The sequence below is a fragment of the Sinocyclocheilus anshuiensis genome, unplaced genomic scaffold, assembly GCF_001515605.1.
Source record: "Sinocyclocheilus anshuiensis isolate Anshui unplaced genomic scaffold, SAMN03320099.WGS_v1.1 scaffold999, whole genome shotgun sequence".
Classification (NCBI taxonomy): Eukaryota; Metazoa; Chordata; class Actinopteri; order Cypriniformes; family Cyprinidae; genus Sinocyclocheilus; species Sinocyclocheilus anshuiensis.
The window spans coordinates 605,487-628,683 of record NW_015544197.1 but is presented as its reverse complement, the minus strand read 5'-3'; the positions used below and the strand labels follow the sequence as shown (position 1 = coordinate 628,683).

The 23,197-nt window shown below is 35.7% G+C and overlaps 1 protein-coding gene across 1 annotated transcript in view; it reads right to left on the bottom strand.

Moving 5' to 3' along the window:
- The window catches only part of LOC107696768 (ras-related protein Rab-6B-like), an 82,000-nt gene that overhangs the window by 3,989 nt on the left and 54,814 nt on the right, over positions 1-23,197 (bottom strand). The window contains exons 5-7 of the mRNA XM_016497263.1: positions 21,892-22,003; positions 13,342-13,435; positions 4,408-4,474 (exon numbers count right to left, since the gene is read on the bottom strand). Of these exons, the coding sequence (XP_016352749.1) occupies positions 4,408-4,474; positions 13,342-13,435; positions 21,892-22,003 (273 nt within the window). The remainder of the gene's footprint in view (positions 1-4,407; positions 4,475-13,341; positions 13,436-21,891; positions 22,004-23,197) is intronic.

The window sequence follows — 23,197 nt, the reverse complement described above, 5'->3', positions numbered from 1 at the left end:
GTCAACATGAAACATTAGCATATTGCCCGCCCACTTGTTGGTCTTTTCGCGTTGGTCTGAATGAAAATGCAAATTCATTCTTTGCCACTAGGTGCGCTTTTTGAGCGGTAAAAATAGCGGTTTCCCCGGTAACACTGTACACAAAGCAGCACTGCGCTCACAAACGCTGCTTTAATCAGGCATTACAGGCATGATGAAATGAAAATGAGAGCAATCGGACCAATCACCGCAGATTAGCGTCACGCAAAGGAGGAGTTTAAAAAAATGAATCGTTGAGTGAATCGTTTGGGAGTCTTGAGCAAGTAAGGTAAAAATAAATGCATATTATAAGACAATGAAAGTGTTTTTTGACCTTGCATGCATGTCAACCTGTTGTTGGGGACTCCCAAAACCAAAATATGAACCTTTCATTACCCATAATAGGGGCACTTTAAAAGTTGTCTCACCAGCATCAGGGTTGATGAAAGGATTGAATTTCAAGCTGTAACATTCTCTTTAAATCATATTTATAGACATAACTGTATTTACTATGAAATTACCAAAAGTACCTCTAGTACACACTAGTGGACCCCAATTTTATGCCTCTTTTTTTGTTCTCCATGTGTGTATGGATACTCAATGCCTTAACTATGGCTCTGTGCTATTATGCATGCACACATGCAAACATACACCCCATGCATAGAATGCAATAAACACACTCTGCACCTGTATCAGGCACAAAAAAACAAACCAAAAGAGGACACCTCGTGTCATTCAAATGTACTGGATTGGAAATATATCCTATTCTGCTGCAAAAATATTCACACAGATAATGAAGAGAGAAATGTTTCTTGTTACCATAGCAATAGACTTTCCACTGCCACTAATACTGAATGTGGCAAAAAACGTAATGAGAGGAAGATCAAATTAGCCTCGGAGTGGAACAAGGCCAATATCTGAATTTCATGCTGACATGAATGAGTAATCGAGAAGTATATTACCCACCAAAACCTCACCTTTGTAAATGAGACTTTACTCTGTCAAACAAACGAGACAAAATAAATTAATATTAGCTCAACCGACACAACTGCAATGCAGATCTATAGGTTCACTCAGAATAGTAGCTACAGCTCTATGCTGACCAACAGTTGTTCTATAATGAGCACTGCATAAGTACTTTGGAACATTCTAATGTCAATTCAACTTTTAAAAGGAAGGTGAAAACACAACAAAATATTTTTCTGTGAATGTCAGAGGCTGTGCATCCCATCCAACTACAGGATTAGTGCTGTCAAACGATTAATCACAATTAATCGCATCCAAAATAAAAGTTTTTGTTTACATAATATATGTATGTGTACTGTGTATATTTATTATGTATATATAAATAAACACACATATATTTTGAAAATGTTTACATGTATATACATTTATATTCTTATATTTTATACTATATATAAATATATTTAATATATAAACATAACATATTTTTCTTAAATATATACATGCATGTGTTTGTATTTATATATACATAATAAATATACACAGTATACACATATATTATGTAAACATTAACTTTTATTTAGTATGCTATTAAGCGTGATTAATCGTTTGACAGCACTAACATATATATATATAAATAAATAAATGATTTTAATTATAGTTTTTGTTTAATATTTTATTTTATATAATATTATATAATATTTTATTTATTCTATAAACAGGTTTCTTACCCTGTTAATGAACCACTGTTTTAGGAAAGACATGAAAGGCATTAAAGACATTTAAACTTCAAACCGTAGCTTCTGGCCAAAATACCATTCCATAATTAATATGAACGCTTCCTCCAGTGAAAAAGTCCACCCCCCTGTCATCCTCTCACATCAAAATCCACCAACATATTTGTTTAGAAATGTTTTGGACTGTTTTTTGGTTGTAAATGGTGCTTGATCTGTGCATATTTCTCTCCTAAATCAGACAAGACGACTTTTTGAATGGAGAAATCAATATTATGGATAGAGGACTTTCAGCCGGAAGCAACAGTTTAAAGTTAAACTTAATGATAAATTAATTAGCTTTTCATTTAACAAGATGTTAACTGATACACGGAACGGAGTGGATTATTGTGATGTTTTTATCAGCTATTTGAACTCTCATTCTGATGGCACCCATTCACTGCAGAGGATCCATTGGTGAACAAGTGATGTAATGCTAAATTTCTCCAAATCTGTTCTGCTAAAGAAACAAACTAATCTATATCTTGGATGGCCTGAGGGTGAGTAAATCTTCAGAAATGTTTTATTTATGGGTGAACTACATCAGGACAAGCCACTATCAAATATTTTAGAATATTTTAGTGCGGGTGCAGGTAATTTCCTAAAAGAGGGGTTTTTCTAAAGGCTTTAAAGGGGTCATATGATGCGATTTCAAGTTTTCCTTCCTCTTTGGAGTGTTACAAGCTCTTGGTGCATAAAGAAGATCTGTAAAGTTGCAAAGACTAAAGTCTCAAATCCAAAGAGATATTCTTTATAAAAGTTAAGAGTCAGCCACGCCTACCTAAAACGCCTCGTTCTAACACGCCCCCACATGTCTACGTCACTATGTGGAAATATTAGCATAATGCCGCATTTTTTGAACATTAAAGCATGTCAACATATTCTGTTACACCAAATACACAAAATAATGATCTTTAAAATAGCATCATATGACCCCTTTAAGGATGTTTTTAAGGATGTCTCAAGGATGTAAGAACTTGTGTCAGAAATAGTGGACAACAAAACAGTAATCAGAGTTGGATACTTATGGAGGCTTATGGCTCATGACAGTCTGCTGTTTCCTGCTGAGACCCTAATATTTAAGTGTTGCATTCGTTATGACAAAAGTAAAAGGAAAGTAAAATGGAACAGAGAGGCTGTCCATCATTGAGCAATTACAAAGGTCTGTAACACACAGTGAATGCCAATAAACTGTTTTCTGACATGGGCTGACCTCAGCATCTTGAGTCTGACTTGACTGATATGTGCCAGAGCTCTAAAGTCTGAGGGATGATGGAAAACTCTTGCAATAAAACACAGAACTGTAACCTCATGCTGCCTGCACATTGCACATCAACTCCTTGCACATTGCATTGTGTCTATATCAGTGATTCTCAGCTTGTGGGTTGTGATCCAAAAACGTGTGGTAGTTCTGTTCACTTAGGGTCACAGACAGGAGGAAAAAACAATACTAAATGCAAATAAAACTGCAAATAACTGTAAAATTGTACTTAGACAAGAAAAATATGACTATGCCTTTAATCAATAACCTTTTATAGTAAGGGCAAGACATTTGTTTGTTTTGTTTTTGATGTCAAAGGCTGTGTATCCAGTCAAATACTATGGCATTTTGGTGCAAATTCATCAAACAAATCTAGAATCAGCCAAATTAGACGATGCAAACATGGATGGGTTGTGTGACAAAAAAATGATTCTCAAAAATCATAAACAAAACTATGCAAGCCAAAACTAATTTTTGGCTTTCTCATTTTTCATTCTAGAAATGTTTTAGAATGTTAGAAATTATATTAATTAATTATATTAGCGTTAGGGGAATGTTTGGTTTGCTGTGTAAATAGGTTCACATGCAACGTTTCGATGGTGCCAGAATGTTTCCTGCATGGTATATTATTGTCTGAATGTTGAATTATATACTGAATGTTAAAATGATTAATTTGAATAAATATTAATATAAAATATTCAGTGAAAATCTGGGTCAAGAAGCAAAACCAGTTGAGAGCCTACTTATGATGAACATCTCTATGAGTACAGTGTTAAACAAGCAATAGAATAGTACAGACAAGAGAATGGCAGCAATTTTGCATCTGATTTTGCATCTGTACCAGAACGAGAAGCAGCTGTTCTTATAATATGATGAGCCTCACTTCAACTTCTACCTATATCTATGGCGCCTTGATCAGTTACAATGCGTAAAACTCCCAGGTACAATTTTTTTATGACATGAACATCAGGAGTGTGTAGCACCCCCTCTTTTTTAAACGTGTATTCAAATGCACCTCTTTATAATTCTGTTTGGTAAGAAAGGGTCTGTGAAAGTGTATTTTTCTCCTACATTGGTATTGACTATTTTTGTGACTTTAATAATATTAATGAAAATGATACATAAAATCCTGTATAAGATAAAGTAACATGTTTATGGATTGGTCTCAGTGAAGTAGTACTTATTGATGGCGCTGTGGGAGTACATAAGACAAAAACAGTAGGGAAACAATGTGCTCAAGGTCATATGTAAGAACTGAAAGCCAGTCAGTTCTTGATTATTTATATATTATTAAATGTGAAGTAGAGTGCAGCAGAGTAACCTGATTACACAGCACACTACATCAATCTGAATTGCAGAATTGTTTTGGTTTTGAGCTCACTGAAAGGATACTGCCTTCTTTGCTTGTCTCCTGCATGCTCTCCATTCCTGGAAGGGCAGCTGCCACACGTCGAAACAGCTGCAGGAGAGAAGAGAGAACGCTGTTAGAGACTTCAGCTTTCAGTAACCTGAAAACTTCATACAAAAATGTCGTCTGTTAAGTCAGTGGATAGTGAGGAATGCTCTGCAACCATTTTATTAGTCGTTTTAAAAGGAATCTATGCAACTGGGCGAAGTATTGGACATGAGGGCTAAAAACTTCCCCACACAAATTGTGTAACAGGTTCAGTTGGTCACGGGAATTTGCTGCGTTGACCAAAAGAACACTGCTTGCTTTATAATAGAGTTGGGAGAAAAAAGATTCTCTCTTCAACGATTCAGAATCGATTCTGAGCTTTTTTTTTCTGCATATGCATGATTGTGCGTGCTAGAGACAAGTCATATTCTTCTTGCTGCCAATTACAGACAAACAAATGCACTTTATTAGGTACACCTGTTCAGCTGCTCATTAATGCAAATATCTAATCAGCGAATTACATGGCAGCATTTAGGAATGTAGACATAGTCATGACAATCTGTTGAAGTTCAAACCAAGCATCAGAATGGGGAAGAAATGTGATATAAGTGACTATGAATGTGGCATAGTTAATAGCTATTTTTCCATCACCCTGTTTTTATGTGCATTTTGAAGAATCACATCAGAAACAAGTGATGGGAATGCCAAATTTTGGAGAAAAAAAGATTGCGAACCAATCTTGTTGCACAGCATCTGAAATGCTGTTATAGTCATTCTTAAATGCCAGGGCAAAGTCTGTTGTCAAAGTATTTCTGTATAATTGCCTCCCAGAACTGTCTTACATGAATGACTGCGATCCCAAACAGCAGGCATCCACCTCTGAAAGCAATGACTGCATTTATTCCATTTCATCTGCTCACTCTGAGGAACAAGTAATTTATTATATATGAAAATTATTATATTCAGTGGCTTCTCCTACTTTTCTTAGTGATATTTAGTGCTAGTTTATCAGTAAGTGACAATTTTGTTCTCTTTACTTGTTGGATGGAAACGGTGCTTATTCGCTAATGCTTTATGCGATATTCCAATTTTGCGCATAAGTTACATTTGCAAATTTGAAACCCAGCTTTGTTATTAGGGCTGGTCTGAGTCTTTCACAAACTGCTGATCTACTGGGATTTTCACACACAACCATCTCTAGGTTTCTGTGGGCAAAATGCCTTATTGATGCCAGAGGTCAGGGGAGAATGACCAGACTGGTTCGAGCTGATAGAAAGACAACCGTAATTTAAATAACCACTCGCTACAACCGAGGTATGCAGAAGAGCATTTCTAAATGCACAACATGCTTAACTTTTAAGCACGTGGGCTACAGCAGCAGAAGACCATACGGGGTGCTAGTCCTGTTAGCTAAGACCAGGAAAGTAAGGCTACAATTCGAACTGCCTCATCAAAATTGGACAATAGAAGATTGGAAAAAGGTTGGCTGGTCTGAGGAGTCTCAATTTCTGCTGCGACAATCGGATGGTAGGGTCAGAATTTGGAGTTAATAACATGAAAGTATGGATTCATCCTGCCTTTCTCACTCCGCGTCTCCACGCAGGCGCACAGCAGTGTAGCACGATCTGAACATGCACATCACAGACAGGCAAAGAGCCTCCCTCCCTTTCCAGTTGTGTTTGTCTTGGTGTGGAGGTGAGTGGTGATGAACAAAAGACTAAGCTACCTGTGCCTCGAATTTACAGTTAATTATCCTCGAGTGATATTGCTCATATATCATTCCATATAGTTAATCAGTATCACGTGAAGACTGACGTTTTTTCCACCAAGAAGCAGCATGATTACAATTGTGATACTGATTTTATACAGCAGTTCAATAAACAAGAATTTAATATTAAGACATTTACATTTTAGACACAATATTGCCTGTTTTTGCTGTATTTCGCCAACAAATATAATTCCAATTTGTGTCTCTACATGATGCTGTTTCGTTCCTGAATGAATCAACTGTTTAAATGATTCGGTTCAATCGCAATGACTCACTTATTAACAGTGACTTGCTGCCACCTGCTGGCGGCAGTAATTTCACATTTAAAGTATCTTTTCATTTTTTTTTATTTCAAATATCAGTATTCAATGTTTATATCAAAACAGTATTAATGCATTTGTAACTGTAGGTTAAATACATTCATGTCCTGCATTAAACAGTGTGTAAATGCATCTAAATGCCACTTCTAATGCAGCTTCTGTGTTTTCTTTGCATTGCAAAAATGAATTTTGTCAATACTGATTTCATTTGCTTGGTAACAGCCCAAATGACTTATTCTAACTGACTGATTCAATTTAAGAATTTGACTGAAAAGATGATGCACACTTTAAATAAATGGCTCTATGAAGGTAAAAATGCCCATAAAAGGTACAAATCAATTTAAACTTATTGGAAAATATTAATTTCTATCACTGCTGTGAACTGATCACCACACAGAATATGAAGAATATCAAAAATTTTAGGAGTCAGCTGTCCACGGCAGTCCTTAAGATACCAGCACAATAACACACTCAGCAAAATATCATCTAATTATCATTATCGATAAAATCCCAGAAAATATTGATATATTTTTGTCAATATCGCACACCCTTAATATATTTAACGTTTTGTTTAGATAATTTTGCCCTAAAAGTGCCCTTTTTTCCACTTGAGCCCCTGCCCCTAAAAATGTCTGTGCACGTCCCTGTATCCATCCATTTATGACCACAGTGTAATGTCTATCTTGTAATGGCTACTTCCAGCAGGATAATGTGCCATGTCACAAAGCTCAAATCCTCTCAAACTGTTTTTTTTAACCATGACAACGAGTTCACTATACCATACTCCACAGTCATCAGATCTCAACTGATACAGAGCACCTTTGGGATGTGATGGAACAGGAGATTCACATCATGGTTGTGCAACCGAAATATCTGCAGCAACTGTGTTATGCATGGATCAAAATCTCTGAGGAATGTTTCCAGCACCTTATTGAATCTATGCCACAAAGAATTAAGGCAGTTCTGAAGGCAAAAGGTGGTTCAACCTGGTACTAGCAAGGTGTATCTAAAAAAAGTGGCCGGTGAGTGTATACAGACTTTCATAAGGTTTCAAGGTTGAAGTGGGCTTTGTTTGACAATGTGTAGTTTCACCCACCACTCCGTGAAGGCATCATTATGCTGTTTAGAATGCAGTATACACTCTTAAAGGGGTGGTAAATCAGATATTTTTGAAGGCTTGATTGTGTTTATGGGGTGCACTCTAACATGTGTTCATGCTTCGTATGTAAAAAAAAAAAATTGTTTTCACATATTTGACCTTTATTCTACACCGCTGTTTCCGTTCTCCTAAAAACGGAAGATGCATGTGCTCCGGTGTATGGTAAACAATGGCGTCAATATTGCCTTATCAATTTGAGTCAGAATCAGACCCAGAGAATATTAGTGAAGAGGATCGAGCAGAACCTGTGCAAGCACAGATCTTACAGGACGTTTCAGAATGGTATGTTTTTTTGTTGTTAGTTGTCTTATACTTTGTAGATACACTGTTATTTGCAAATGCTACTGCTGTTTCTGTTAGCTTTTTATATCCATTTTTATCCTTATTAAAGCTTTAGTACAGCAGAATACAAGATTGCGTTGTAGTATTTTTGTAGAGTAATAGTTTAATTTATAACGGTAACACTCTACTACAACAACGGGAAGAAGCTTGTTATGGTCCATACAAGCCGTGTTTTGTAGGCCTTAAAAAGCGAATTCTGTAAAATAAAACATCTCCCTTTGCATTGAACTTTGAGCGTCGTAACTTTGCAAATGTTGTTAAAACATTTAAAGTAAAGTAAGTAAAGTAAAAAAAACATTACTTTAGTTTACACTAAGTAAAAAAAAAAAAAAAGAAGAAGTGAAATCATAATCAACCACCCCTTCTCTAACATGTGTTCATGCTTCGTATGTAAAAAAAAAAAATTGTTTTCACATATTTGACCTTTATTCTACACCGCTGTTTCCGTTCTCCTAAAAACGGAAGATGCATGTGCTCCGGTGTATGGTAAACAATGGCGTCAATATTGCCTTATCAATTTGAGTCAGAATCAGACCCAGAGAATATTAGTGAAGAGGATCGAGCAGAACCTGTGCAAGCACAGATCTTACAGGACGTTTCAGAATGGTATGTTTTTTTGTTGTTAGTTGTCTTATACTTTGTAGATACACTGTTATTTGCAAATGCTACTGCTGTTTCTGTTAGCTTTTTATATCCATTTTTATCCTTATTAAAGCTTTAGTACAGCAGAATACAAGATTGCGTTGTAGTATTTTTGTAGAGTAATAGTTTAATTTATAACGGTAACACTCTACTACAACAACGGGAAGAAGCTTGTTATGGTCCATACAAGCCGTGTTTTGTAGGCCTTAAAAAGCGAATTCTGTAAAATAAAACATCTCCCTTTGCATTGAACTTTGAGCGTCGTAACTTTGCAAATGTTGTTAAAACATTTAAAGTAAAGAAAGTAAAGTAAAAAAAACATTACTTTAGTTTACACTAAGTAAAAAAAAAAAAAAAAGAAGAAGTGAAATCATAATCAACCACCCCTTTAAAAATAAAGGTTCCTAAAGTGGGTTTACACAGTGATTCCATAGAACAAGCATTTTTGGTTTCCCAAAGAACTTTTTAATGAACAGTTCTTAAAAGAACCATTTTTTTTCCATTTTAATAATCAGAACCCTTTTCCACTGTAAAGAAAAACCTTTTGTGTAATGGAAAGATTCCATGGATGTTAAAAAGGTTCTTAATGGAACCATTGAGGCCAATAAAGAACCTTTATTTTTAAGAGTATATAGTAATGTAAGTTATGTGTTAATGACAGGACAAATCATCAGATATGTTAAAATAGATATGTTTCCCTTTATTACTTTTTATTTGCTTGTCTGTTTTGAAGCTATAATTAGTTGAGTTCTTAACATTTAATTGCTTTGATTCATTATTAATTTGTAATTATAAAAAAAAAAAAAAAAAGTACTTATAAGTAATGTGTAAGTAAAAAAGTAATGTGACCACACCTTTAGTTATATCAGCAGTATTTCATATTTTCTTGGTTATTTCCTTTACCTGGTATACTTTGAGTCTAGCCACAGCCCTGTGTCATACTGTGCAGCCTTCTGGCAGCAAACATGAGCTGAACCATTTTTAAACCTGTAAAAAAGCGATTTGGAGCAAAGAGGACTCTCTCTGGTCCACTGAAGCAGACCTGCCCTGTTATATATAGTAATAGAAATGAAGATCCCATGCAAGTGCTTCTTTTCAGAATCATAAATGTCACAGACTAAAACACCTGCTGACCTTTAAAGCGGACTCCGTGTAGAAAATGATAAAGGGACAGCAAAAAGCACTTAGTCTGGCTCTGCCTTCTGAAACTTGCAATGCATTGCTAGCATACCGCTCCTAGCAAGGCAATTAATGGCCCACCACACACCTCCATTACAGCCATCCTCTATAAAGGGCTGTTCCCAGAAGCTATATGAGGCTATACTGCAATGATATATAGCCCTACTCACTCCCAATCATATCAAACAGGGCAGTGAGCTTATGTAGCCAACACCACCCACCCCTCTCATTTCATGCCATCAATCACAATGGACTAGCCACAGGGAAATGGGACACACAGGAACATTAAGCAGAGAGGGTCAGAAAGAGACTCATTTTGTTAACTACCTTCAGGTCATTGTTTTTGACAGGAAAGAGAGAGAGAGCCATAATTTAGCTGGGACAAAAACAAAAGAACACAAAACCATTTCAATTAAGAAAAACAGACAGGCCCTGTTCCAAATAGAGCACTTAATGTTGACTTGCGGCCTTTGATTTCATGTGTCCATACTGTCACGGTGCACACACACACACGAGGAACTAGGAGACGCTGGAGAATACTTTACCAAGACTTTATTTTCAGGAAGCAAGGGAGACGAACTCAGGAAGACATTTAACAGCAGACAAAGAACTTGGGACTGGGAACACTTTTTATACACACAGGAGGAGGGGATGACGAGACACACCTGGGAGCAATGAAACATCAAGGGAAACACCTGGGACAAATGAACTTAACTAATCAGGGGAGGAACAAGAAACTAACCAAATAAGGGCATGGGAAGGCACATGGGGAGCAGGACACACACAAAACATGGAACAGAGTCTGACACATAACATGTCACATTTGTCATTTTACAAATCAGAAGGGTGAGGATGAGTACTCGCTTTGCTGAGTAACTGTGTAAGTGTTAGCTAACATATTTATCTACAACAACAACATTCATTTTTCAGTCTCTTTTTAGTTCCCTGTTCTTAGCAATGTTTTTGTTTGCTTAGAGATTCTAATACTAAATGGGGCACAATCCATAGAATTCCTTTGTTTTTATATATAGCTAGGTATATAACCTAACCCTAACAGAAATCTTTCTGTATTTTTACAAAAATAAAAAATGAAAAACTTTATTTACTTTATGTTTGTGCTGTATTTACAAATTATGATGTCCCCAAAATAATGTTTTGGGAGGTTTGTTTGATTTAGCTCATTTGTGGGTACAAATTTGTTCTCAAAATACGGTTAAGTAGCTACACACATACACACACACTTCACTGCATGTAAAAGAGCCACTTCATTTGTTTTAAAAATAAGACTGAGATGAAAATGCATCACTTTATTATTCTATACTAAAGTACGGACCTTTTCAAAACTGAAAATTAACAATGTTCTTGCTATTGTAACGGGGCTGACGAGACGTGAGACGTGTGGATCCATCTGCAGGCTTTATTAAAGAGACGTGGTAAACAGGCAGGGTCAAACAATGGCAAACAGGTATATGGCGGGCAAAACACAAGAATAGTCCCAGGGCTAGCGTAGGTCACCGATCGGCAGACAGAATCACAGGGGCGAGACGAGAGGGAAAAATCCACAAAAACAGGCAAAGATCAGAAACCGCGAAAACGGGCAAGGCAAGGCAAAAACAAGGAAAACTCAGAGACTCGGAATGGGGTACGGGCTAAACAATACTCAGCAGAGAAAGGTGGTTAGAGTGGGTGTTATATAGTGAGTGAGGTGATTAGAAACAGCTGTGTGCAATGAGTGCAATCAGTGCAGTGTGCAAATCGTGCAAAGAATGATGGGATATGTAGTCCGGGGTGCTATGCAACAGTTTGTGTTGTGCGAGAGTCAATGTAATGGAAAGGGTGACCTCTGGTGGTGAATAAACGGAAGTCCATGGACCGAATTCGTGACAGCTATGCATTTATAATGAAACTTCATATTATTACAAATTATAGCAATGAAACACTGCTATACAACAAATGACTCTATTATTTTTATTATTATCAAAACTTGTTGAGCATTGTATTATTTACACAAGAGTTCAGTTTCATCCTGGAAAGGATCTGACACCCTGCAATTCTTCAATCAATATTTGAGTCATCATTTTGCAATTACCTCTGTGAGGTAATCAGTTTAACTAATGTTGCTGTTATTGGAGAAATAAATAAGAACATTTCGGTATTGATTGTAATCTCAGATGAATGTGGTTCCCTGCTCCAGACAACACAGAATCAAACGTGCATGCTCCAGTCAGTTGGAAATTACCTCGATTTGTAATGAAAACTGGAACAAGTCAGCTCCACGTCTTGTGACAATAATATGTTGTGTCAGAGATTTAGTGTATTTTAGTGTTGTACTGTCAGTGCTCCTGTGAAACAGTGATACATGACTTTGAGAAGAATAAAGTCTTAGTGTTCAGTACAGCTGATGGAACAATGCACAATAACACAGCTCATTCTTACATTTGAAGAATGACAGTACTACATAGATTTGGCCTCAAGTTTCAAACTGTAATTGCAAAATGGAGAGACTCTAAATTCTAATTTGAAGACTGCACATTTCATATTAATGCACAATATTAATACAGTTCAATATTAGGATAATGAATTATATTACTTGGTGAAAGAATTCTTTCAATATCAAATATTTGTAATTATAAACAATTATTGAACACTTATATCTATTATCAAAATAAAGGGGTTTTCAGACTGTCGTCCAGAGACCCCCAGGGGGGCACAAGAGGGTGCTTTGTGGTGCATGGAAAAAATGTCAAGCTTTTACCATTTAGTATTTTAAATATTTACTGAAATATGTTTTAAATTACATATTTCTTTAGATGTATTTTTTGTAAAAACCTTTTTCTCCCAAAAATATTTAAGTATTTTTATCATTTACTGACATTTAATACAATAATTGTATAATTTTAAATATTTACTGAATTTGCTAATTTGAGTATTTTTTTATAATACTAATGTCAAACATCCCTTATATGCACTAAAATTCTAAAATTACTATTACTTCAATACAGTGAACTGTAACACACTGTGTGTTTTAAAGATTTTTGAAATCAAAAAGCTCATAAAATTAAACTTTTTCAAGACCTTCAAGAAATGTTGACTATTTTATAACATCACATCTCTATCTACAAGTCCAACTCTCTAACCATTAGGCCACGACTGCTATTGTATTTGACTAATTACACAACCCTTAACTCAAAGAAAGCAAAGCTTAGTCAGACAGAACGACTGAACGACTGGCACATTCTGTGATCCAGTCAGACAGAGCTGACACTAACATACACAAACACACACACACTTTAGCCCACACAACACACACTGTGTGCTGTACGTACTTCCGGCTCTCAGAGAGAGAAAAAACACAGCAGTGCTGCGCATCACATCTGATCTCTCCCACCTTGGTGCTTAGTCATCCTGAATCATGCTTTCAACTGCACCTCAGAAGAAAAATCAGAACAAATGCAGAGTGTTTCTCACAGCCACATGCTGTGGCCACTCTTTCCACTGACAGTGTTGAGGTAAAACTCACCTGTTTGACGTTGTAGCCTGTCTTGGCACTGGTTTCGATAAACATCACACTCAGCTCCTTGGCCCGCTGCTCACCTTCCTCAATCGTGATTTGCCTGTGAAAAGGTTGAAGATTTTTATTCATTAGTTTATTTATAAAATATTACTGAACTATGATGACACCTGCTGAGAAACCATGAATTTACAATTTGGTTTAGTGCTGGTCTGGATACTGGACCAGCACAGCCATGCTGATCATTAACCAAAAATATTGCTGGTTGATACTGCTGGTTAAGGGACCAAGGTTTTGCTGGTTAGCATGGTCCAGTAAGCTCCTGCTGGCAACTACATTATTTTGCACAGCACACAACACAACACAACACAACAAAACCTCTTGTTGGCTCGTTCACCAATTGCTTTTCAAACTTGCTCTGAATAAAACTGTAAAAACATAAATGTAAATGTAAAGGTAAAGAAAAAAAAATCTCATTTTATGGTCATTCATAAATAGCCAGCCATTCTGACACAAGTATTTATTTATTTGTAAGTAACATATAAAATATTATATATTTTTTTCCCATCCAGTAGATGTATGAGGGAATAAGACATTTATTGAGATTTACTTGTTTGGGCTTGTTTTAATGCTTGTTTTGCCTTACTTTGTATATTACATTCACCTTATTTATTACACTGATGTCCCCTTGAATGTTTGCCGAGTCCCCCTAGTGGAACCCCGGCCCCCTGGTTGAGAACCACTGTAATATAGTATGTTTTAAAAGAGATACATATTTGGGGATTTTATATCAGATTTTGTGCACCAGCTGAGCAACAGATTCATTAAGATGAATGGGAATGGGCTGAAGTATACTTTCTCCAGACCTCCTTGGTCAAGACACCAGTACACCAGCATCAAAAACACAACACAGGCAGGAGGGAATCCATGAAGAATAATGGCAAAGAGAGGCCACATTACCAGGACAACACATAAAGCAAATAATCATTCTGCCAGTAATGGCAACCACTATCACGAAACTGCCCAGCCTTGACAGGAGCCCTACAAGATTTATGAAAACCGCAATAATGGAAATGTGGTATTTGATAAAGTGGTTAGTGGGTCACAGATTATGGGTAAAGTATTATCAGACAGCACAGGCTGAGACTGAGACAACGGCGTCAGTCATTGCCTCCCTCCCCTCATCTCTACTAACTCTAATTAATTGATGTTGAAACTGATTAATTGCACAAAGGGAAGGCTCATTAATTAAGCCTCATTTGTATGACACACTTGTGATATTGTGAGCATGTTTATGTGTGTACGTGACGGAGTTTGCGAGGTGGCTGAGAGAAATGAGTAGGCTGAAGAGGAGACCAGCTGTATCTCAGAGCAGAGGGACGTGAATAGGACATGCTGTATTTAAACCACTGAGCTCTGTCTGCCGGGACAGCTGTGATGTAACCATTTTTTGTTCACTTTTGTTCTCTCCACAGACAGGAGCTCAGAGGCATTTGTGAGTTTACTTAACTCATGAATTGCATTCTTGGCTCGCTGCTTCTCAAATTATACAGCTCATTCTCTGTAAATGGTGCCAACTGTGCCCCCAAGACTTGCTATTGATATAATTACAGTGATACTGAACTTAATTACATTATTTAATTGAAATTCACTCTAAATAGAATTATATCAAAGTATGGGTAAATTATAAAACTAAAATGTTGTAAATATTTTCCATCTTATCATTAGCATCACTGACCAACATTACATTTTAATTGGTAAAGAAAGAAAAAACAGGCAAACCAAAGTGTATTCAGACACCTTCAGACACATTATCACAGTTTATTCGCTATAGTTTAGAAAATGGTAATAAAATATGACAAGAACTCAGAATTAAACTGTCAGAACAAATTCATCTTGATAATGTCAGATAACACTTAAGCAAAACATGGGCAGGTCCAAGTGTCTGAATAATTTTTGGTGGAACATTGGTCCCAAATGTTTATCAATTTTACTGGTAGTCCACTGTATGAAGATTTTTTGGGTATAATGTCACAGTTTACTTTATTTTGCTATCCTCACTTACATAAATTAACTATAGTGTCCTGCACGCACTAGTAAAAAAATATGAAAAAATTATATCTGGTGTCTGAATCATTTTTGGTTTGACTGTATATATATTAATTATGGATGAAACGGTATGAAAATTTCTTATCACGATTATAGTGACCAAAATTATCATGAGTATTATCACAATATTGTTTTACTACTTACACAATTATTTTAAGGATGACCTGACACTGAAGTCTATCTCTGGCTGATGAATGTGCTTTTGAAGTCCCTCAGTAGCCACAAACTAAATATTTTGATATTCACAAAAAGAAAGATGGGATTAAGAAGAGGATGTGTAGCTCAAGTTATAAATGTTGATGGAGCAGAATGTCCTGTCAGCCTAAATTTCCTGCCAGGTCTGCTGAATCTTTCGGTCATAAATGTTTTATCCGGCGCTATCTTAGGCTCACAGAAACGGCACATACGTATTTAGCATGCATGTGTAACTGAGTTCATATCTGACTATATTCAAAAAGTTGTTGTGATTACATTCAGGAGTTTTAAAGTCCTTTCAGCACTCACTTCTTCACAAACTGTTTTATCACTAACTCTAAAATGGCAAAAAATCATTCAGCACTGCTCTTTGTACATATGGTACATCTTGACCTTGAAATAGTTGATTAATGTGCTGCAGGCTGTCAACCTGTGCTTTTCCACACAACACATTTTCTTTTTTCAAGTGGACAGTAAATTGATTGTGTTTGACGCTTTAGATTGATGTATACAGTACTAGGTTGGGCTGAACGTGTCTCTTTTCGTTTGGTATTGGCTCAAGGGTAGGTAATCTCAGCTGACATCAAGTAGTGTGTCTGGAAGAGTGCGGTGCCATCTGTTCCTCTGAGAGAACAAACATCCTCTGGACAGAAATTCATGCATTACACCCACACTGACTTTATATCTGTTATTCCAATAATATTACAGTATAAGACGTTACTTTCTTCACCAACTGAGAAAATTCAACCCGCCACAGGAGCTGCTGAAACAGTTCTACTCGGCCATCATTGAGTCCGTCCTGTGTTCATCCATAACTGTCTGGTTTGGTTCAGCTACCAAATCAGATGTCAAGAGACTACAACATACAGTCAGGATCTTTACACCTCCAGAGTGAGCAAAAGGGCTAAGAAAATCACTTTTGACCCCACACACCTTAGCCCACTCTCTCTTTCAACTGCTGCCCTCTAGTCGGCAGTCAGGCACAAGAACAGGTTTTTTTCCCACAGGGTAGATTCAGCCTGAACAATTCTGAACAATATTTCATCTCTACTTTGTAATTCCTATGTATGTTTGCACTATGTCTGTACTTTCTTCTGCACTGGAAGCTCCTGTGGCCAAGACAAATTCCTTGTGTGTGTAAACATACTTGGCAATAAAGCTCTTTCTGACTTCTAGCATTTGTATGCATATGTGTGCATATATTGTATGTATTTTAAAAATTCTATAAATGATATAAACACACATATCGCAGCAAATGTTCTGACAGGTTGCTCATTCCTGACTTATTACTGGATGCCATGGCAACAGTCTGACCCAAGGTTTTTAATATCTTTCCTGTGCACAGAGACACCCACTACACTGTGACAGAGGATCCGCCTCCAATCATATAACTGCCGCCTCAGTCGTCCAAAGTGTGATTGCAGATTCAGAGTCACAACAGGAGCAGTTGACAAAGATAATTTATAGAACACTACAAATACCATATGATGAGGTGCACGTGAAGTTACCAGCCCATTCCATAAAGGCAGTAGTACAGTATGTTTAATGTCATAGCGTTCATATTTAATGGAACTAATGTCCAAGATGCCAGGCCCTGCTTAACCTTTCACTTCCTCTGGGACAATAACTACATGGCACTTTCCGCCATGCCACAAACACTTTAATCCTCCCCAGGGCATCGTGCCATCGTTATACAAATCCCAGTGTCGGTCTTCTTTCACAACAACTAATTCAGTGTCATCTACTGGTCTAAAGCCAGTCTTATCTATTGCTGTGAAACAGCCTAAATCTAGTCTCCTTTGGCAGTCAATATTGTTACAGTTATTGTCTAACATCATGAGACAGTCTAATCGCACAGCTTTATGGTGTGATGTGAATTTATCAGTGTCATTGATTTGTTATCATTTACTTACTTTTGGATTCAGAAGACTTGGAAATCAGGTTTATATTACAGTAATGTTCAGAAATTTAGGGTCTGCAAAATGTTTTAATGTTTTTGAAATCTCTTATGTTATCTGTGTGTCAAGTCTCTTGTGTGATCAAAAATACAGTAAGACAGTAATAAAGCACTTCAGAAATAGTTGAAATTGCATTTATCAGGACTTATGGGATCTTATAAAAACAATCCAAATTGCAAACTAAATCCAAGCTTGGGTATTTTATATCATTTCGAAATGAGTGTGCGAACCCACAACATCATCCCCAAACGTATCATGCGTATCACTAACTGGCAGTATGCCTTCACTGGCCTTTGAAAGGGTAATTTATATTATCATACCACTAATATATTTTCCATAGTATCTACACTTACACTAAACAAAAACAGCGTTTCCAAAAACCTATCACTGTTGACCAGTGTTTAATTAATGCATATTCATATTTATTTTAGAACTACAGTAACAACATCTGATTTCTCTCAGCATGGGGACAGGAGAGCTGTCAATCAATAAATTGGAAAAAAAAGTAACTTGCGTTACTTATTTGAAAAAGTAACTCAGATATTCTCTTGTAAATTAAAAAGTAATGCATTACTTTACTAGTTACTTGAAAAAAGCAATCTGATTACGTAACTCGCGTTACTTGTAATGCGTTACCCCCAACACTGCTGTTGACTGTCTGGCCTGGGCATATGAACGTAGTTAGTCTGTAAATATGCACATATTGTGTTACACAGACGGACGTTTGTGCTGCATGATATAAACAAAGTAATATAATTCACTGCTGTATAACAGTGTATTGCAGTTATAATTCAATATTTTAGCAATTCAGTTGAAGTAACTTTAGGTTACATTGAAGTACTATTTCAGAAACAGAAAATATGTAAATGAGAACTGCTTTATTGGGCATTTAGTTGAATAAAAATGCAGTAGGCCTACTGTATGTAACAGTTCAGAGAGTAAACGCAAGTACAACTTGATGACATCATGAATATGATCATTAGCATATATAAAGTTGGATTGTTATATAAAGTTATAAGCATGTTTATTAAAAGCAAGCTTTGTAATAACAATCATTTAGGACCTTTTGATGTTGATGAGAATTCAGATTCATACCTTTGAATGTAAACTTTGAGAACCCCTGGTATAGACTGAGATGTAATGAACTGTGAACTGTCAACAGTGATAAGGTATAGCTAAGAATGGTTCAGACCAACCTTATACAAAAGTATGACTTACAGAAGGTATACTTAGGTAACTAAGAAAGGGGACACAACACACACAGTTTCTGCCAATCTAATGTTAATCTTGAGTACCTATAGAGTAGTACTGCATCCTTCATATCTCCGAAGAGTCTTTAGTTTTATCAAATTTATAAAAGAAAGATACAGCTTTATGCCTCTCTCCGAAAACAGCCGAGCTGTTTAAAGTCTATGGAAGGACTAAGTCTTGCAGTTTTTTTTTTTTTTAAATATGAGCACAAATGCCACCTTTGAAACAAATGAACCTAATTCTTGATAGGCAGTTTACAAAATGAACTAAATATCCAGGCTGAGATAACGAGAGTCGATGGGTGTTTCATGTTATCACAGAGCTAAGTGCCTCCATTATCAGCCTGTTCCTCTGTTCCTGAGCCACCTCCACCTGCCACATTCCACCACAGCTGTCAGGGAAACAAATCCTGAATAATGCTCATATTTAAACATGTTACAATAGAAAGAGTTCAGCTCTATCTCAGCATGTGGTATTGATCACCATGGTGATTTATTACAAACAATCAAGTTTCCTTCAAAAACTTATTTCCTGCTAAGTGTCATGTTAATTCGCTGAACTCATGAACAGAAATATATTGTGAAACATATGCATAACAAAGTGAAATATTTAAACTTTAAATAAATCCACTCTACTTCATGCATTATTATGCAAATTTATCATATGATAACAGATGCAATTAGATTAGATTCAACTTTAAGCACATATACATTACAGTACATTACAGTAAAATGCAATAATATACCAAATTTTATTTATACACCAAATCTGCATATTAGAATAATTTCTGAAGGAGTGACCTGAAGACTGTAGTAATGGCTTCTGATAATTCAGCTTTGCCATCACAGGAATAAATTACATTTTAAAATATATTAAAATAGAATTTTAAATTGTAATATTCACAATATTACTGTTTCAAATAAAGGCAGAAGAGACTTTTACCGATGCCAAATATTTGTTGGTAGTGTATAATTAATTTATATGCAAGCAATAAATATAGTCTCCTCAAAAGTATTTGTACACCTGTGGACTCGTAAGCTAAACTTAAAATGTACAAAATTCATTGCATTGGATAAAATATCAAGCCAAATGGTCTCTGCAAACAGATCAAACAATCAAGTTGTCAGTTTTCTCGCCATATTTAATTGTAATAACTGCTCTTGCTTCTAATAATCTGTTCTGTTTCTAAAAATTGTTCTGTTGTTTCAAAGTCTCCTAAAACTGAGAGCTGTGAATTAGTATGGATAACCTGGTCTTTGCTCAGGAGGCGCAATGGAGGATGAAAACTATCGAGGCAAGTTATTACTGAAGAAAAGAGAGGAAAACATTGACCTCCCTCTGGGACACACAGAGAGAGAAAGAGAGAGAGAGGAAAATGACAAAAGAGAGAAAGACTGAGCTGTATTTATCCCTGAGCTCCCACATCTCTGTAAGACTGAGTAAGTGAAGCATGAAATGCCCATTTCATACAAAAGTTTAATTTGTTTGATGGCACGTTTCTCTGATCTGTCTACAGTGAAACATTTGACATTGAAATTTCATATTTATAAAAGTAATTTAATACAGATCTGCTCCCAACTGCATGCTTTTACTAATGTTAGGGCCGGTGACTATAAATTCAGGCTTTGTACTGATTAAAGCAAGACACATGGAAGTTTTAAAACAAGGGTAGACCGAGAGCAGTGTTGGGGAAGCTCCTTTGAAAGAGTAGTTTCCCAAACATTTCAAGCTACTGATAATTTAATGTAGTTATACTACAGTCAAGTTACTCATTTAAAAAAGTAATTAGTTAAACAACAATCTAGTAACAAAAACTAACTAATTACATCGAAGCTATTCAAGGGGGGAATATCTTTTTAAATATACCAAAAAAATGAATAAGCAAAAAAAAAAGGAACTGTGACATTTTTTCAGTCAGAGCAATATTTATCTGGCGTAGATTTCAAATAGGGCAACAACATTAACTTGAACATACATGATCATTTGAGGTCAGTAAGATTTTGAAATATTATTACAGTTTAAGATAACTGATTTCTATTTGAATATATTTTATAATGCAATTTATTCATATGATGGCAAAGCTGAATTGCGTGATGCATAAGAAAAATTTCTTATTATTACCAATGTTGAAAAGAGTTGTGCTACTTATTATTTTTATGAAAACTTGATACTTTTTTCAGAATACTTTCAAGATGAACAGAAAGTTCAAAAGAACAGCACTAATTTCAAACAGAAATTTGTTGTAACATTGCAAATGTCTTTACTATCACTTTTGATCAATGTAATGCATCCTTGTTGAATAGAAGTATTAATTTCTTTCCAATAAATAAAATAAAATAATAAAATCCTGCTGACCCCACACTTTTGCATGAATATATTTCCACTAAATACATCCAGAATGCCAAATTAACACTGTATAATTGAGTCAAAAACAGTGATGAACAGCAGCATTTATCTAAATCTTAAAAGGTGAGACTTAGCTGGATTGGTAAATATTTTTTGTCAACAAATTAATTTAAAGTAACCATCCAAACGAATCAATTCACTAAAAACAATTATAATTCTCAACACTACATAGATTATTACCTTGGCTCATTCGGCCATGTGTACAAATATATAACAGTAATGTAGCATTTTGCCTCACTTCATTGTAACAGGTTGGGGGAAAAAGTAGCTTGTTATTTTAAAACTTAATTGTAAGTTAATACTAAGTGTAGTTAAGCATCACTGCTTTGACCTAGTTACTCTCCAGCACTGTCAGGGAGAGTCCCTTTTAGGGCAAACCTTCTCTAAACAATGTTTTATTTTTGCATTGCTTCCTTTACCTCTTATCTTTCACACAAATATAGGGTTTGTTCTCATATTATCCATCATCCTTTATTCCCAGAAGTCTAAAGTGAGAATAAGGCTTCCTTTTCCTTTTGTTTTCAGAGAATCTCTTTAATGAAACTGTCAGCTTCAATTCACACTCTGGTGAGTGAATCAGCCTTGTTAAGCAGCTTAAAAATAAAAGCGTGCGAGAAAGATTGAGAGTGAGACAACTCGCCTCTTATCTGCCAGATCTGTTTTATTGCCCACCAGCATGATGATGACATCACTTCCTCTCTCCGTTCTCACGTCATCGATCCATTTGGAAGTTTGCTGGAATGAATTCACATCTTTATAGAGAAAAACAGAGACAGAAGGTGGTAAATACTTTGTAGGGCTAACAGTGAAATAATCTAGATTTCGGACTCTGCTATTAATATTGGCTGTTAAATGTATCCAAAATAATTTGTGCGCCACTCCGTAAAGCGAGAGAGAGGCCGACCGAGGATGGTCCATGTGTACCCAGCTGAATATTATTAAATATTGTTTTAAGATAACTTAAATTATAAGTTGTTATCATATTTTTAATGTTCCATAATTGTTAATAAATGGCAAATTAAAAACAATCTGATAATTTGCAGTTTAGGCTGGTATACTGCATTACACTGTAATGTTGAATGGCTACAATTACTACTTTTATGCCCAGAAATTTAAAAAAAAAAAAAATCTATTTAATAGAAGCATCAGAATCAGTAATTCAGGCCTTCATTCATAGTACTTAGTAAAAATATGCAATTAAATAAATATTTAAAATATTAAGTATTTCAAATACTATCTTTATGTTGTTTCCACATTTATCTGCATATTGTATGTAAAACTATTTATATTTTGACAAATTTTAATGTTAAGTGCAGTTAATTAGAGAAACCTGTGAAATCAGGTATTTATTTATTGATTGATTGATTGATTTTTAACTAATCGACAGCCATAACAGATTTTTAAGTTGTGTTGATAATATCATTACTATTTCCAGTACTTTGGAATTTTTTAATTTTTATCAGAATGTTTTAATTAGTTTTTTTTTATTAGATTTTTAAAATTAAATTTACACTGTAGTTGAGCTTATATAATTTCTTACCTTAACAAAATGCAATAAATATATTGCAGCTATTGTACATCACTGTGTGCTGTTGACATATTATTGAAATATTCAACTGACTAATAAATTAAGGTTTTATTATGGCATTATGCCTGCTCATGTGCAGCCTGACATCAGTGAACCTGCTTCTGCTTCAAGGTGAAACTGACTTTGACTGTTTTATACGGTGGCCGAGAGAGCTCAACGCACTGCAACTTAAGAAAACACATGCAAATTGAAAAAACACCAGCAAATTAAGAAAACATCTTCATCAGTTTGACAACACACGCGCTGCAAATCCTCACAACACATGCAAATGAAGAAACGCGCTGCAAGTAGCACGGACCACAACGGAAATGTTTCAAGGGGACCCAAAAAAGTGACGGACCCGGCTGGGATTTGTTTT